Source organism: Quercus lobata, chromosome 9 (genome assembly GCF_001633185.2).
Source record: "Quercus lobata isolate SW786 chromosome 9, ValleyOak3.0 Primary Assembly, whole genome shotgun sequence".
Classification (NCBI taxonomy): Eukaryota; Viridiplantae; Streptophyta; class Magnoliopsida; order Fagales; family Fagaceae; genus Quercus; species Quercus lobata.
This window is the reverse complement of record NC_044912.1, coordinates 3344482-3359768: the sequence shown is the minus strand read 5'-3', so window position 1 is coordinate 3359768 and position 15287 is coordinate 3344482. Positions and strand designations below refer to the sequence as shown.

Below are 15287 nucleotides of genomic sequence, written 5' to 3'. Positions count from 1 at the left end.
TACAAACTTTTAATTTTTGTTATGGTACCTAAATTAAAAACATTTTTACTTTCCGTTGATTATATGAAACCAATATTTTCGTCCCCAAAAAACCCATAAAATTAAGGCAACACAAAAATCTACATAATTCTAGGATTTACAACAATCATATTTTCTATAGATATATATTTTTTCATGTGTTCAATATGACCGAAATATAAGGAAAAAGAAACAAAAGAGTGGAAGATTATGATAATAAGTTGACAAAGCCTACAAAATTTTCCAAAAAGAAACAATTCTCAGAAATCATGGTTTGAGAAGCCAAGTCAAGGTTATATCTTTTTCAGCCACCTTGACCTCTAGATTGGTGAGAACTTCCTTGAAAGGCTCCCAGAACTTGGCCCTCTCTTCATCACATATCACAAGCTTCAATTGCTCAAGATTTGTAGTTGATGGTGGCAACCCTTTACGCAAGCTCAAGCACCCTTTCATGTGGAGCTCTTTTAAATTACATAACTCACCAATGTCTTTTGGCAAGTGTCTAATGCCTAGGCAATCGGATATGTCAAGAAGTCTTAACTTATTGAGGCTTTTGATTGATTCTGGCAACTCAGATAAATCAGTACAGGACCTAAGCCTGAGAACTTCTAAATTCACTAGCTTTCCAATTCCTTTGGGAAGTGAAGACAGCTGATGACAATTAGTGATAATGAGTTTTTTTAGGAGGATAACATCACATAGCACTGCAGGCAATTCCACAAGATCATTGCAATAGTCAATGTTTATCTCCATCAGATTTGGCAATGCATCTGAAACTTGGACAGTACAATTCTCAAAAGCCTGACCAATATTACACATGAACAAGGATATTTTCTTCAAACTCTTCAACAATACAGGGGCCTTGCAAAGGGAAGGGATTGAAACCTTTTCCAATCTGATTGTCTTTAAATTGGATAGAGACTTGAGCAGTTGAAAATTTCTTAATTCAGTGGGAAAGAAACCATAATTGGTGATTATCAAAACCTTGAGATTATCCATTTTATCCACAAACTCAGGTAAGCTGTAATTCTTTGTCTGGAAGTTCAGAACTAGAACCTCGACTTTGGGTGCTTGAATGTTGCACCAAGTTGACAAGAACGATTCATCTGCAAAAAGTATTATATACGATGTGAGAGGGCGCTCAACATGTATTTTGTGCACGCGTGTTTATGCATGTGTGTGATAGAGGGAAACATGAACAAACCAGTTGAGATTGATAACAAGCGGGCATTGATGGGTTGCTGATCCTGTTCTGTGCACCAACTTGGTAGAGAGTTTCCCCTTATGTCCATAATCAATCTTTGCCTTTGTCCTTCTGGCCCCTGGCAGCTTTCAAATATAGCAAGCTCTCTAAGAAGATCATGCTGTGTGACATAGTCTTCATTATAATAATTTTTGATCTCACCTGCGTCTTTCCTGGTGAATGGGCAAAAATTAGGAGTTAGAAGATTCAAATTCTTTCTTCAAATGCAAAGAGTACATCTCAACTAATCTATAATAAACTATTATTTCCATAAGAAGCCAATTAAGTTGTAAGACATAAAAATAAGTTGTGCCTTAGGCTGTGCACGCTACAAGAATATTAGACCATCAAAATTAAGAGTTAGCATACCTTATCATCACAAGATTAGCCAAATTCTGGGTGGTGAGTTCATATAAATTGGTAATGGCATCAAAGCCATCTTCATCAAGTTTATATAATTCTGCCCACATATCAACGAGGGCAAGAACAGGTATCCTTTGGTCTTCATGAAATGAACCAAGATCCATGAAACACTCTTTGAAAATTGCTTCATGATCGGAAAATTCTAGGCTTCTTTGGAGACATTCAAGCAGATCAGAACTATAATTGAAAATAGAATGACCGTTAGAAAATTTCCTAGCTCTACTGTACCAAGCCTCTACAGGCTTCCCACAGAGTGATCTGCCATTCACTCTGAGGGCTAGTGGGAACCCGCTAGAGCCTCTCACTATCTGCAATTTAAGGAAGCAAATAAAATCAGTTTTAGTTTGGAGGGTACAGGGTCAATGTAAGCAAATGCTATAGTTATTAAAAGTTTAAAACTACATTAATTGTTTGGAAATATGAAAACGAAGTTGTAGGATTTTGGGGACAATGGATTTAAAACAAAACAAGCAAGCTCAAATTTAAGTAGAAGCATGGAAGCGTGATTTTGACAGGTACATATGGTATTACGTAATAAGCAAGACCAAAACTAGAATTTATTTTTTCGTTCATATGCATATACATAAGTACTTGCCTCATGGAGAAAATTATAAATAAAATTAAGCATACGTACATATATATATATATGGATGCTTAATATATATATATATATATGTCTCACAGATTGACAAAGCACCTTGTTGATAACTACAACTGGAATGTGAGAACTCCCATCTTGCAGTGATGCAGAGTGACGAAGCAGAGTCGTTGCATCTTCATCATTTAATGGCTTTAAGTTATACGTAAAACTAAATCCTGGAAATGAAGTTCTTGAAGTCACCAGAATATTGAAATTTGGCACATGTATCATTAACTTCTCAAGCCGAAATTCAGATCCTGACCACACATCATCCAAGATCAATAATATAGGACTGGATCCAATTTGTGTCAACAGTTCCTGCAGCTTGTTAATTGCATCTTCATCACTTAGGAACTCAGGCTCCTGATAACATATATTATGACATAGGCTTTGCACAATGACCATCAGGTTGAGAGTTTTAGAAACGGGGACAAAAAAAATATTGTCCTCAAATTTGCCTATCCAAAAGCAATCTAGTTAGAAAGTTGCCACCAAGGCAAATTTCATTTGTTATAAAATTGTAAACAGAAAAGATAGATAATAATGGTAAAGTCAAATGAAGTGAGTACATAATCCCAATCGCAGCAAAGATTAAAAAGGAGCAAAAATAAATTAATTAATTAATATTTTTTTGAGAAACAACAACAATTCTTATGTAATGAGTATTTTTTTTAGTTTACATATTCTTTGTTACCAGTTACTACTCTTCTAAGGCAGCAGTTCTGAAGGATGAAATGTGCCAAAAATACTGCTACTATTGTTGAAAGGGCTAAAACAACGTAATGGGACATATATTTATTTCAAACTGTAGTTTAATTTAACTTGCAGAAATTTGAATTTTCATGTGTGAATGCAATTCTGTTCATTCCAATCACAGTCATGTATATGATGCTCAAGCAATAGTTCAATTTAAGATTCAGCAATGAGTTACTTCTCTATGTATTTGTTTGTGGTAGTACCTAACAGTTTACTTTTACTGTAAAGGATCCACCTACTAACAATATAAATAAATAGAAGAAAATGTAACAATAACAACAACCAAGCCTTGGTTCTAAAAGTTTGGGTCAGTTATAAATCTTTAACAGACTAGTCTTTCTTTTCAACTTAAGAATATGGAAACACTTTCCAGTTATAAATTAAATTAGACACACAACAACAACCAAAAAAAAAAAAATCAAATACCTTTAATTTCCTGGTCATGACCAAGCATTTTCACCAATGCAGTCTTTCCAAATCCTCCAGGAGCAGTCAGTAGAAGTTGCTGCTCCTTCTCCTTCAACAGCTGAGTCTTTAACTCTTTCAAAGGCACATCCAGCCCAACAGTAAAATCCGGGGGGCTAGGAACTGAGCATGACAACAAATCTATCTTCAAGATGGGCAACTTCATTTCCTCCCGAGTAGGTTTACACTGCTCCAAAATCTGCAAAATATCCCCTCTATTCTGTGCTTGCATATGAACCTTACAGAACCTCACAATGGCCTCATCCGACTCGATTAGTTTCTTGGCAACAATGTGGTAAAGTTTGTTCGACTCTCGGATTTCTGAGCAAATGTGAATGAGCTGTTTGGCAGCCTTCATTTTTTTGATCAAGCTGTGTGTTTCTTGTTCTGGGCAGTCAAGTTTTTCGTTTATCTCTTCAACCACAGGTGCTAAAAGATCTAAATTGAATTCAAAGTTTTTAAAAAAAGATTTGAACATGAGGACTTTGCTTCCCACATTCTTAACTGTGTCATGCAACACCTTAAATACTTCTCCAAACATTGCTTCCGGAAAGGCCCCCCCAACAAATGGTGCTGCCACTAGAAAAGAAACCAAAGATGACAAAGCAATTTAGATCTCTTACTCTTCTATATCTCTTGATCAGTATCCTTGTGCTGATAAGGAAACGGAGCAGAGAATCAAAGCAAACCATTTGAGATGAAAGATGAATGCAAAGGGGATTAGAAGACTAAACTCTGAAGTAATAAATATAAGTAGGATGAGGATTTTTATTCAAAATATTATATCCTACTTTCTATGTTCCACTTCATATAAGAAGGAATGCAATACTAAGCACATTGACTTCGTTGTTTTATTAAGTATAGACTTTTTTTCTTTTTTCTTTTTTTTTTCTTTTTTTTTTTTTTTTTTTTTCCCCTAAATCAAGTATAGACTTAAAAGGGAAGCAAGCTGCAAAACATAGGGTATATATTGTTCATATGTTAGTGCCTTAAACATTCTTTATGATAAGTAATGCTTTGTTAGATATACTAAATATTGTCAGTATAATATACTATAGGCTAAAAGTTTGGTCTTATACATGATGATTGTGTCATATGCTAATTGTGAATTATCATCCTCTAAAGTTCTTAGGGAAACTTCACAAAATTCTTAAAATTCTATCCATTCAAAACATTGATGTCGTGATTAAATCAAATCTCATTTCTAAATTAATTGATAGTATTTTAAGAACTTTATAGTGGAGGTACACTAAAAACTATAGAAGATGTACTACAACAAACACTTAATAATTCTGTTATTTCCTCCGCACATGATTCCATTCCAACTAGTCCAACAAGTTCCTTAGTAAAAGTAAAGAATTTACCATATAATTCACGACGTATGTCTCCACTGATACGCTGGATAACTGTTGATTCAGATCTATAACAAAGGAAAATAATTTTGAAGAGGCAGTGATAGGCATAAGAGATGAAAATAACTCAAGGTTTCTTACTATTTTTAGTCAGCAGCCAAAAGGAATAAACATGAAGAACAATAAAAGGAAGCAAATAGAAAGGTGGGAAACTTAGGGTGTTTGATAGTGAGGAGGCAGGCCCAAACCCACTAAAATTACCCCCAATGTAAAAATGCTGCATTTTCCCATAAGTAGGGAGTTCAACTTGAGCAAAAATAAACCTTTTCTTGTCTTATTGCCATTTGTATTCTTATCTGAAATTGAGTTTTTAGCCTTTTGGATAGATTATTGTTTGTTGACATTTGATATCTTTCTAGTTTACTTATTAATATGTTGTTTGCTTGTTATGAGTTATGACTAACTAATTGGTAGCCTGTGCAAATGCAGAGGCACCATTTCTTTATTTACTGGCCAAAGTTTGGTTGAATTCAATTGATTTTTCATTCTAATTAATATTTAATGACATCTTAAATGTGTATTTAAAAAAGTTCACTAAAAGCATTGTTAATTTAATGATAAAGATTTCATATATTTTCATGAATTACATTTCACAGATTTAAGAGTAATATAAATGACACGTATAAACATAAAAATATAATAACTATTGAGTTTTAGAGGGAGTATAATTTGAAAACTGATATTTAATTAATCTAACACTTATAGATGGCATGATCTATATTGATTAGGAATCCTAAAAACATGTAAAAAAAAGTCTGTTAGCTAGGTGTGTGTCTATATATATATCATCATGTGTATTTTCAACCTAAATTGATGATACTATATAATAATATCAATTACTACGAAAATGTTTAAGGAAAATGAAGAGAGTAAATGATTTTTTTTTTTTTTTGGTAAAGGTTAGCTCAATGGATCTACCAGAGAAACTTTGAAAAGCCAGGGAGCATTGAATCCAATTAGCTTTGTCTTTGTTAATTGGATTACATTGAATCCCCTAGTTGTAACTATAAAATTATCCAAAAAAAAAAAAAAGGGTCCTGTACTCAATTTGATTTGAAACATTAAAAATTAACAATAAAAATTTCATGTTGAGTCAGTAATACATGTTGAGTCAGTCAAGTATTACTGTATTAGTCTGATAATTACAGATAATTTGAAGAAAGTGACTATCCAAGTTTGGTACCATATTTGCTTAGAATTTATCAAAAGATATAATTTTTTGTAACTTCTTTTATTTTAAATTTGTAATAAAACCCTGAAAACTTAGTTATTTAAAAAAAATAAAAAAAATGAAGAAGCTAGGATTCAATTTTATATTTGCAAAAGAAAAGAAAAGAAAAAAAATACTAACTGAGACAAAAATAAAAAATCCAAACACACATCTATTCAAAGCAGAAAAGGAAGACTTACGTGGTGTCTGTTACATGAAACCCAGTAATCTTGCGCACGCATTTCAAAGCATTTTTCCACTTTTGTATCCCTCACTCTTAACTTTGGAGTCCCTTTTATGTTTAGCAAAGGCTGAAGCAAAAGTTCCATTCTGCCTCCCTACATTAGAAGGATCCAAATGATAAAAGACGGGTATAACTTTTATACCCGTCTCTTTTATGCATGCAACAATCTGGGCAAGTTCCTTCAAGCACCATCTTGAGAAAGCATAGTTTTTTGAGAGAACAACAATTGCGATCTTGGATTCTTTTATTGCTTTCGTGAGCCCTGAATCGATGAATGTTCCTTGCTTGAGTCCTTCTTTATCCCTAAACACCTCAATGAAATTGCCTTTCAACGCAGTAAATAGATGATCCGTAAAATTATGACGGGTGTCCTTGCCACAAAAACTTAAAAAAACATCACGTTTCAATCGAGGTGTTAAGGATGATGACGAAGAAGATGCTCCTGCAAAACCAGTGGAAGACATAGACTTAGTATACAAAGAGAATTGCAGAGTACGTTCACCAAATAGGTACAAACTCATATAACAAAATTTAAATAAGCATTTAATTACCTGTCACCAAGGAAGGGCCTCTGCCTATAGATCTTGTGAGCACCATGTTAGTCCATGTTCAACCGGTCGGATCTTTTTTTTTTTCATCAACGGTGTCCGGAATTTCAAGCCAATCTCGTTCGTCGGTAGCCCAATCAGATAAGATCTTGCCTGGTGTTGGGACGAGTAGCAGTGGCGGAGCCACCTGACGACCGAGGGGGGCCTTGACGCCCCAATTTTATTTTTTTTTTTTGAAAATATCCTAAATAATTTGAAAATTTTTAAATTACCTTATCAATTTGCCCCCATACCTGTCTAAAAATAAACATAATTTTCATTTAAATAAAATATAATCCATAAATCAATGTTATTAATTTCGTGAAGAAAAAAAAAAAGATGAAGATGAAACTTTTTTTTTTTTTTGAGAAAGAGATGAAGATGAAGCTTACGATGAGAACAGAAATTAAAAGATAAGATGAGATAGTTTCAAGAAATTTACACAGAGCAGTAGACCCGTAGAGGCATCCTTGGAGAGAGAGAGGAGACAAGAGACAAGAAGAGAGCATCAGAGTTTAGCAATAATGTGGGAGTATCAGACTTTAGTAGGAGAGTATAGCTGTGATGGGTTCTGAAGGGAAGGGCGCGTTAGGATACGGACACGTGTCTAATAGTGGACACGTGTCCGCAATTCAACGGGTCCAGTGATAGTAGCCGCACCCGGTTTTGAATATCCCGTTGTGATGGGTTTTTTTTTTTTTTTGGATTTGGGTTGTGATGGGTTTTGGTGATGGATAAATGAGAGATGAAAATAGGGGAAGAGAAGACCAAAAATCACGTGAGATAGAAGAAACTAGAAAGAAAATTAAAGAAATGAATCTAAAGATGTGGCAGGGTGGAATCGGTAAGAGAAAATGAATGAGCAGTGAAAATTAAAATCATTATTTTATATAATTAAATTAAATTTATTGTTTTATATATATCCCACTTTCTTGAATTGATAGTTTTAGGTTATATATATATATATATATATATAAAATAGATTGGTATCACCCTAAAAAGAAAAAAAAAAATTAGTATCAAAATATTTTATTCCATTGGATAAATTAAAACAGGATTTGAACAGAATCAATAATATTGTCATAAATACATATATATCAACAAATTATAATACTATTTTATATTTCATACACAGAAATATATATATATCAAAAAAAAAAAAAAAAACCTTTTTGTTGTTGGGAACATGAGTCAACAATGTGTATGATGCTATACTTGTCTTTTACGAAACTGTCCACAGGCTCTACAATGGAGTAACATGTGCGAACCTTCTTCAATTGCTACTTGAATGCTTTATAATCTTTGTACGCCATTTTTTTTTTTTTTTTTTTGTGCCGGCAACCTGTGGAGGTGGTGGAGGAGAAAGAGAGAGAGAGAAATGGAGAGAGAGAGAGAAAGTCAAGAGTGTAACTTTTTTTGAGTTTAGAGATAAGTTTAGAAGGTAATAAATGAGAGTAATTAATTAGATTCTAATCAGAGTATTTGTAATAATTATACTCTTTTCTTAACCGTTGGATCTACTTAAATTTAAATGGTTTAAAAAAAATGTAATTCTAAAAAATTACACTAAGTGTAACTTGAACTTATCTCATATATATATATAGCTTTCAAAGATAAATTTCTAACTTCACAACTGATGAGTAGCCAAAGATCCAGAGGAGACATTAAGTGAAACGGGTTCATGTGAACAGTCAAACAGCCAATGTGCTATTGACGTTCCACTTTTCATTACTTTTTCCCCTTTTTTTTTATATGAGGTTCTCGGTAAAATAATATAATTCCGAGCAATTAGTAGGTTGTATCTGAGCAGGTCTTGGTGTTCTATTATCTTTAATTAAATTTATGGTGAAATCTTAATGAATGTGAAAGGAATGAGCATATTAAATAGCCTTTCTCCTAGATAGGAAAAAAGGTAAATAGCAGACCAAAAGATCTATAAAGACGCTTTTGGCATATGCTTTGCTATAACTTGTTTGTATGTTAACTAATGATTGAAGTACTTTAAGTGGTAAATTCATGTTTAAGTAAGGATTTAGTCAAGATTTCACCTGAGAGAGTCAAAGTTTGGAGTCTATGAACAAAAGAAATTCATGAAAATCTAAAATAGCACCCACTTAGTCTTTGAGAAAGTGAAAAGATACCAAATGATTCTTTTATAATACATAGTAATACATTTATTGCTGCTCATATTAAATATGGTTATTACTACTTGCTAGGTAAAAAAGAATACAATAAAATCAAAAAAATTCAAAGTCAGTTGTCACTAAGATTAATTAAAGGATTCTCAAAAAAAAAAAAAAAAGATTAATTCTTATTGTTAAGTTAATTATTTTTGTCTAACAATGTTCTGTCTATTAAAAGTCAAATGCTTATCTAACTTTATTAAATATTCAGTGAGTCGGTAATAATTTTGACTATCAAATATCTTAATCTGCAAATCTAACAACAATTTACTCAATACCGATGAATTACAAATTTCGGATAAAGTAAATTACAGCTTGATTGTCCCTTTTGAGATCGAGGGAAAAAATCATCACTGACAACTCATGAAATGAGTAGTTCAGCAAGTCAGCTAATACGTGTTGTTTTGTTCATCAATCTTAAAATTAGCGTAATTAGCAAAGTCTTAGACCTTCAGCAGAATAACATAGAGAATTCTAGAAAAACTTTGTCATTTCTTGGTCAAACACGAAGCAGACACTGATGTGAACAGACAAGAAATGCAAAAATAAGGCAGGAGTGTTACGGTATGAAAACGACATATATTATTATAAACTAGGGTTTCTTGAGACCTTTGTCACATACACCCTTTATTTAATTTTTTTGCGAAATCAAAGGCAAACAAAATTCAGCCAAAAAAAAAAAGAAAAAAAAATCAAAGGCAAACAAAAAAAGAAGAAGACATCACATACATTGACAATTCAGATCATACTAGAAAAGAAATATATAAAAAAGAATTTTACAAGGTGTATTGTATACACACCTATGGCAAAGATTGAACTTGCCCAGCTTGTAAGGAGTAAGAGGAGGAATGGTGGTAGCTTCAGCAGCCATTTTTAATGATTCTACTGTTATTATTAGAGTAGTAGTATGGGTATTACAAATTGTACTACATTGAATTTAAAAACTGACATGTTACTCATTATAAAAGGAAAATTCAAATATTTGTCAATGAGTGGTTTAAGCCCACCAATCACATTAATTATCATATCAATTTGTAAAACTTATAGTACATTTAAAATTTTCCTCATTTTTATTATTTTTTTCTTCTTCTTCTTTTATGTTTTTGCTCAAGAAAGGCAATTTTCTCATAAAAAATGAGAAGAAAGGCAACTCATTATGTCATTATGAATTATGAGAAAGACAATAAAGAAAAAGAAAAAAAAAAAAAGGTAATTACATATAACCCACTTGAAGTTAGGTTAGATTTCATTTTGTCTATTTATGATTCAAAAGTTAGATTTGTATTATCCACCTCAAGACTTTTACCGTTAAACACGTAAAAATCAAGATCTAAATGTGATATGGACAGTCGATTCCAAAGTTGTGGATGGGGCACCATTTTTTGTTGATATGCACACTAAGAAAATACTTAATTATGAATTTAGACGTAAATTTACCAAATGAAAAATAAAAAACTAAGACCATTTGCCTCATTATTAAAGTTTGCATAAAGTTCACTTTTTTTTTTTTCTTTTTCCTTCAAACTATTATTTTTTTAATCATTCCTAAATTATTAAAAACATTATACTTTTTTGTTTTGTTTATTTTCCTTAATTTCTATTATATGTGTCTAATTTTATACAAACTTTAGGGAGAAAATAATATTTTTTTCCAAAGAAAAAAAATCATAAAATTAATTGATTGTGTCTTATGGAGTGATAGAAATTACTTATATATATATATATATATATTTATTTATTTATTTATTTATTTATATTTTTAAATTTTTAGGGAGAACAAATTATTTATAATAAAATTTAGCAAATAAATTATACATTATTATATCTTAAAATAATTATATATTCTCATGCATTGTGTGAGTTTGCGAATAGTGTAATTAATAACACAATCAAGTGAAATATTGCATTGATGAGCATCAAGCTCAACCCACCTCCTTGGCAGTATGTTGATATACATAATTCAAAGTATTACAGCAATCACACACACATATATATATTGTCATGTATTTGGTATGACCGAAACATAAAGGGAAAAAATGAAACAAAGAGTGGAAGAGAATGATATAACATGACAAAACCTACAAAATTTTAAAAAAGGAAACAATTCTCAGAAAATCATGGTTTGAGAAGCCAAGTCAAGTTGATATCTTTTTCAGCCACCTTGACCTCTAGATTGGTAAGAACTTCCTTGATAGGCTCCCAAAACTTGACCCTCTCTTCATCACATATCACAAGCTTCAATTGCTCAAGATTTGAAGTTAATAGTGGCAACCCTTTATGCAAGCTCAAGCAAACTTCATGTGGAGCTTTTTTAAATTACATAACTCACCAATCTCTTTTGGCAAGTGTGTAATGCTTAGGCAATCAGATATGTCGAGAAGTCTTAACTTATTGAGGCTTTTGATTGATTCTGGCAACTCAGATGAATCAGTACAGGACCTAAGACTAAGAACTTCTAAATTCACCAGCTTTCCAATTCCTTTGGGAAGTGAAGACAGCTGACAACAATTGGTGATAATGAGTTTTTTTAGGAGGATAACATCACACAGCATTGCAGGCAATTCCACAAGATCATTGCAATAGTCAATGTTTATCTCCGTTAGATTTGGCAATGCATCTGAAACTTGGATAGTACAATTCCCAAAAGCCTGACCAATATTACACCTAAACAATGATATTTTCTTCAAAGTCTTCAACAATACAGGGGCCTTGCAAAGGGAAGGGATTGAAAGCTTCTCCAATCTGATTGTCTTTAGATTGGGTAGAGACTTGAGTAGTTGAAAATTTCTTAATTCGGTAGGAAAGAAACCATAATTAGTGATTATCAAAACCTTGAGATTATCCATTTTATCCACAAAGTTAGGAAAGCTGTAATTCTTTGTCTGGAAGTTCAGAACTAGAACCTCAACTTTGGGTGCTTGAATGTTGCAACAAGTTGACAGTAACGATTCATCTGCAAAAAGTATTATATACGATGTGAGAGGGCACTCAACATGTATTGTGTGCACGCATGTTTATGCAAGTGTGTGATAGAGGGAAACATATTCAAACCAGTTGAGATTGATAACAAGCGGGCATTGATGGGTTGCTGATCCTGTTCTGTGCACCAACTTGGTAGAGTGTTTCCACTTATGTCCATAATCAATCTTTGCCTTTGTCTTTCTGGCCCCTGGCAGCTTTCAAATATAGCTAGCTCTCTAAGAAGATCATGTTGTGTGACATAGTCCTCATTATAATATTTGTTGATCTCACCTGCATCTTTCCTGATGAATGGGCAAAAATTATAAGTTAGAAAAGGTTCAAATTATTTATTCAAATGGTTCATAAAAAAATAAAAGATTCTTTTCTTCAAATGTAAAACTTATATCTCAAATAATCTATGATAAAATGTTATTGCCATAAGAAGTTAATTAAGTTATAATTTATAAGACATTACAATAATTTGTGCCTAAGGCTGTGTGCAGAGTTATTACTAATTATATCTAGCAACTAGCAATGGTTAAATGAAGAAAGAGGCTACAAGGATATCAGACCATAGAAATAAAGGGTCAGTATACCTTTTCCTCACAGGATTAGCCAGATTCCGGGTGGCGATTTTATTTAAATTGTGAATGGCATTGTTGCCAACTTCATCTAGTTTATGTAATTCTGCCCACATATCAATAAGGGCAGCAACAGGGATCCTTTGGTCTTCAGGAAATGAACCTAGATCCATGAAACATTCTTTGAAGATGACCTCATGATCTGAAAATTCTAGGCTTTTTCGAAGACAATCAAGCAAATCAGAATTAGAATTGAAAATATAATGACTATTAGACCCATTCTCAGCTATACTGCACCAGGCCTCAACAGGGTTCTCTCTCAGTAATCTACCAATCACTTCAAGTGCCAGTGGGAACCCGCCACAGCCTCTCACTATCTGTAATTTAAGGAACCAAATAAAATCGGTCAAAGTTTGGAGGCTACAGGGGTAATATTGGCCAATGCTATAGTAACTCAAACAACATGAATTGTTTGGAAATATGAAACAAGGCTTGTAGGACCTTCTTATAGAGTGATTTGCCATTCACTTTGAGGGCTAGTGGGAACCCCCCACGACCTCTCACTATCTGTAATATAAGAAACTGAATAAAATCAGTTATATTTTGGAGGCCACAGGGGTAATATAAGCCAATGATATATCTATTCAAATCACATGAATTGTTTGAAAACATGAAAACAAGGCTTGTAGGATTTTGGGGCCAAATGGTTCAAAACAAATCAAGCAAGCTCAAACGTAAGTATAAGTATGAAAGCATGATTTTGGCAGGTACATATGGTATTACATATGTACTATTCAAGATCAAAACTAGAATGTATTTCTTCATTCATATGCATATACATTAATGCATACCTTACCCAATGATGAAAACTATAAGTAAAATTAAGAAAATTTAATTTATATATATATATATATATATATATCTCACAGATTGATAAAGCACCTTTTTGATAACATCATCGGGAATGTGAGAACTCCCATCTTGCAGAGATGCAAAGTGATGAAGCAAAGTCATTGCATCTTCATCATTTAATGGTTTTAAGTCATATGTAAAGCTATATTCTGGCAATGTAGTTCTTGAGGTCACCAGAATATTGAACTTTGGGATGTCAAACTTAAACTTCTCAAGACGAAATTCTGATCCAGACCAGACATCATCCAAGATCAATAATATAGGACTGGATCCAATATGTGTCAACAGTACCTCCAGCTGGTTAATTGCATCTTCATCACTTTGGAACTCAGGCTCCCGATCACATATATGATGAAATAGCTCAGGCTCCCGATCCCATATATGATGAAATAGTCTTCGCACAATGACCATCAGGTTCAGAGTTTTAGAAACGGGGACAAAAAAAATATTGCACTTAAATTTGCGGAATTTATTAAAAAAATAACTATAAAACCCAATCTATATTATTAGTTAGACAACGTTTCAAACATATTTGGTTTCTAACAATTCGAGTTTTCTACACTCGATTTTGCCCAGTGAATTTGCACTTGGAAATGGAGTGTCTGACTCTCGATTTCGATACTCACTTGGAAATCGAGTGTCTCACACTTGATTTTCTCAGAACAAAATCGAGTCCTTTGGACTCGATTTGTTAGAAATGAAATTTGTTTCAAACCTTGCCTAACTAATAATATAGTTTGGATTTTATAGTTATTTTTTAATAAAATCCTAAATTTGCCTATCCAAAAGCAATCTAGTTAGAAAGTTGCCACCAAGGCACATTTCATTTGTTATAAAACTGTAAATAGAAAACATAGATAATAATGGTAAAGTCAAATGAAGCGAATACAGAATCCCAATCACAGCAAAGATTAAAAAGGAGCGAAAATAAATAAATTAATAAAAAGTTTTTTTGAGAAACAACAACAATTCTTATGTAATCAATATTTTTTTTAGTTGGGAAAAATACATATACACCCCCTAAACTTTCAGCAACTGACCGAAAGACCCCTAAACTTTTATACCAGCCAATTTACTCCTTAAACTATTCCTATCTGCCAAATTAATACCTCTGTTAGTTGGGTGTTAAAAAACTAACGTTTAAATCACGTGAGAAGCACACAAAAATTACCAAACTAAATCAGCTTAGTTGGGAGGGAGAGAAAAGGCCAGGTTTAGAGAGAGGAAGACGATAGACTGTGGAACCAGAATATTGAACCGCCACGACAACCTTCTCTGCGGTGCTAGACTCTTTGTCCTACAATTGTCTTGCCACTGGTATGCTTTTTTTTTTTTTTTTTTACCTACTCTCTGTTTTTCTAATCTCAATCTCCATGTGCGAATTTTTGCATTTTTTTTGTTTGGTTTAATTTTCAGGCTTACCCTTTACCCTTTACACTTTACACTTTACACTTATCCAAGTGTTTCAAGACCTGTGGTGGATTGCATAGAGTTGACTGTGGTGAAATTTTCATTTGATCAAAGCTGGTTATGAGTATGCTATACAACTGTTTGATGAATTGCCTAAGAGAGATATGACCAGTGTTCTAATGTGTTTTCGTTGTTTGGTAGGATTTTAGATGGGTTTGCAATTACTTGAAAATAATTTTCAT

General features: G+C 32.8%; 2 protein-coding genes across 2 annotated transcripts; both read right to left on the bottom strand.

Annotated features, from left to right (window-relative positions):
- Positions 1–260: 260 nt before the first annotated feature.
- On the bottom strand, positions 261–7505 carry LOC115959165 (probable disease resistance protein At5g66900). The gene is made up of 9 exons (XM_031077477.1): positions 7441–7505; positions 6963–7252; positions 6368–6853; positions 4910–4965; positions 3507–4103; positions 2382–2782; positions 1631–1992; positions 1223–1434; positions 261–1124 (listed from the first exon to the last, which is right to left on the bottom strand). The coding sequence occupies exons 5-9, from the start codon at positions 4084–4086 to the stop codon at positions 286–288; spliced, it is 2394 nt and encodes a 797-aa protein (XP_030933337.1). The 5' UTR covers positions 4087–4103; positions 4910–4965; positions 6368–6853; positions 6963–7252; positions 7441–7505; the 3' UTR covers positions 261–285.
- LOC115961059 (probable disease resistance protein At5g66900) lies at positions 6411–14046 on the bottom strand. The gene is made up of 6 exons (XM_031080107.1): positions 13666–14046; positions 13225–13290; positions 12739–13100; positions 12233–12444; positions 11511–12134; positions 6411–6853 (listed from the first exon to the last, which is right to left on the bottom strand). The coding sequence occupies exons 1-6, from the start codon at positions 14044–14046 to the stop codon at positions 6411–6413; spliced, it is 2088 nt and encodes a 695-aa protein (XP_030935967.1).
- Positions 14047–15287: the final 1241 nt, after the last annotated feature.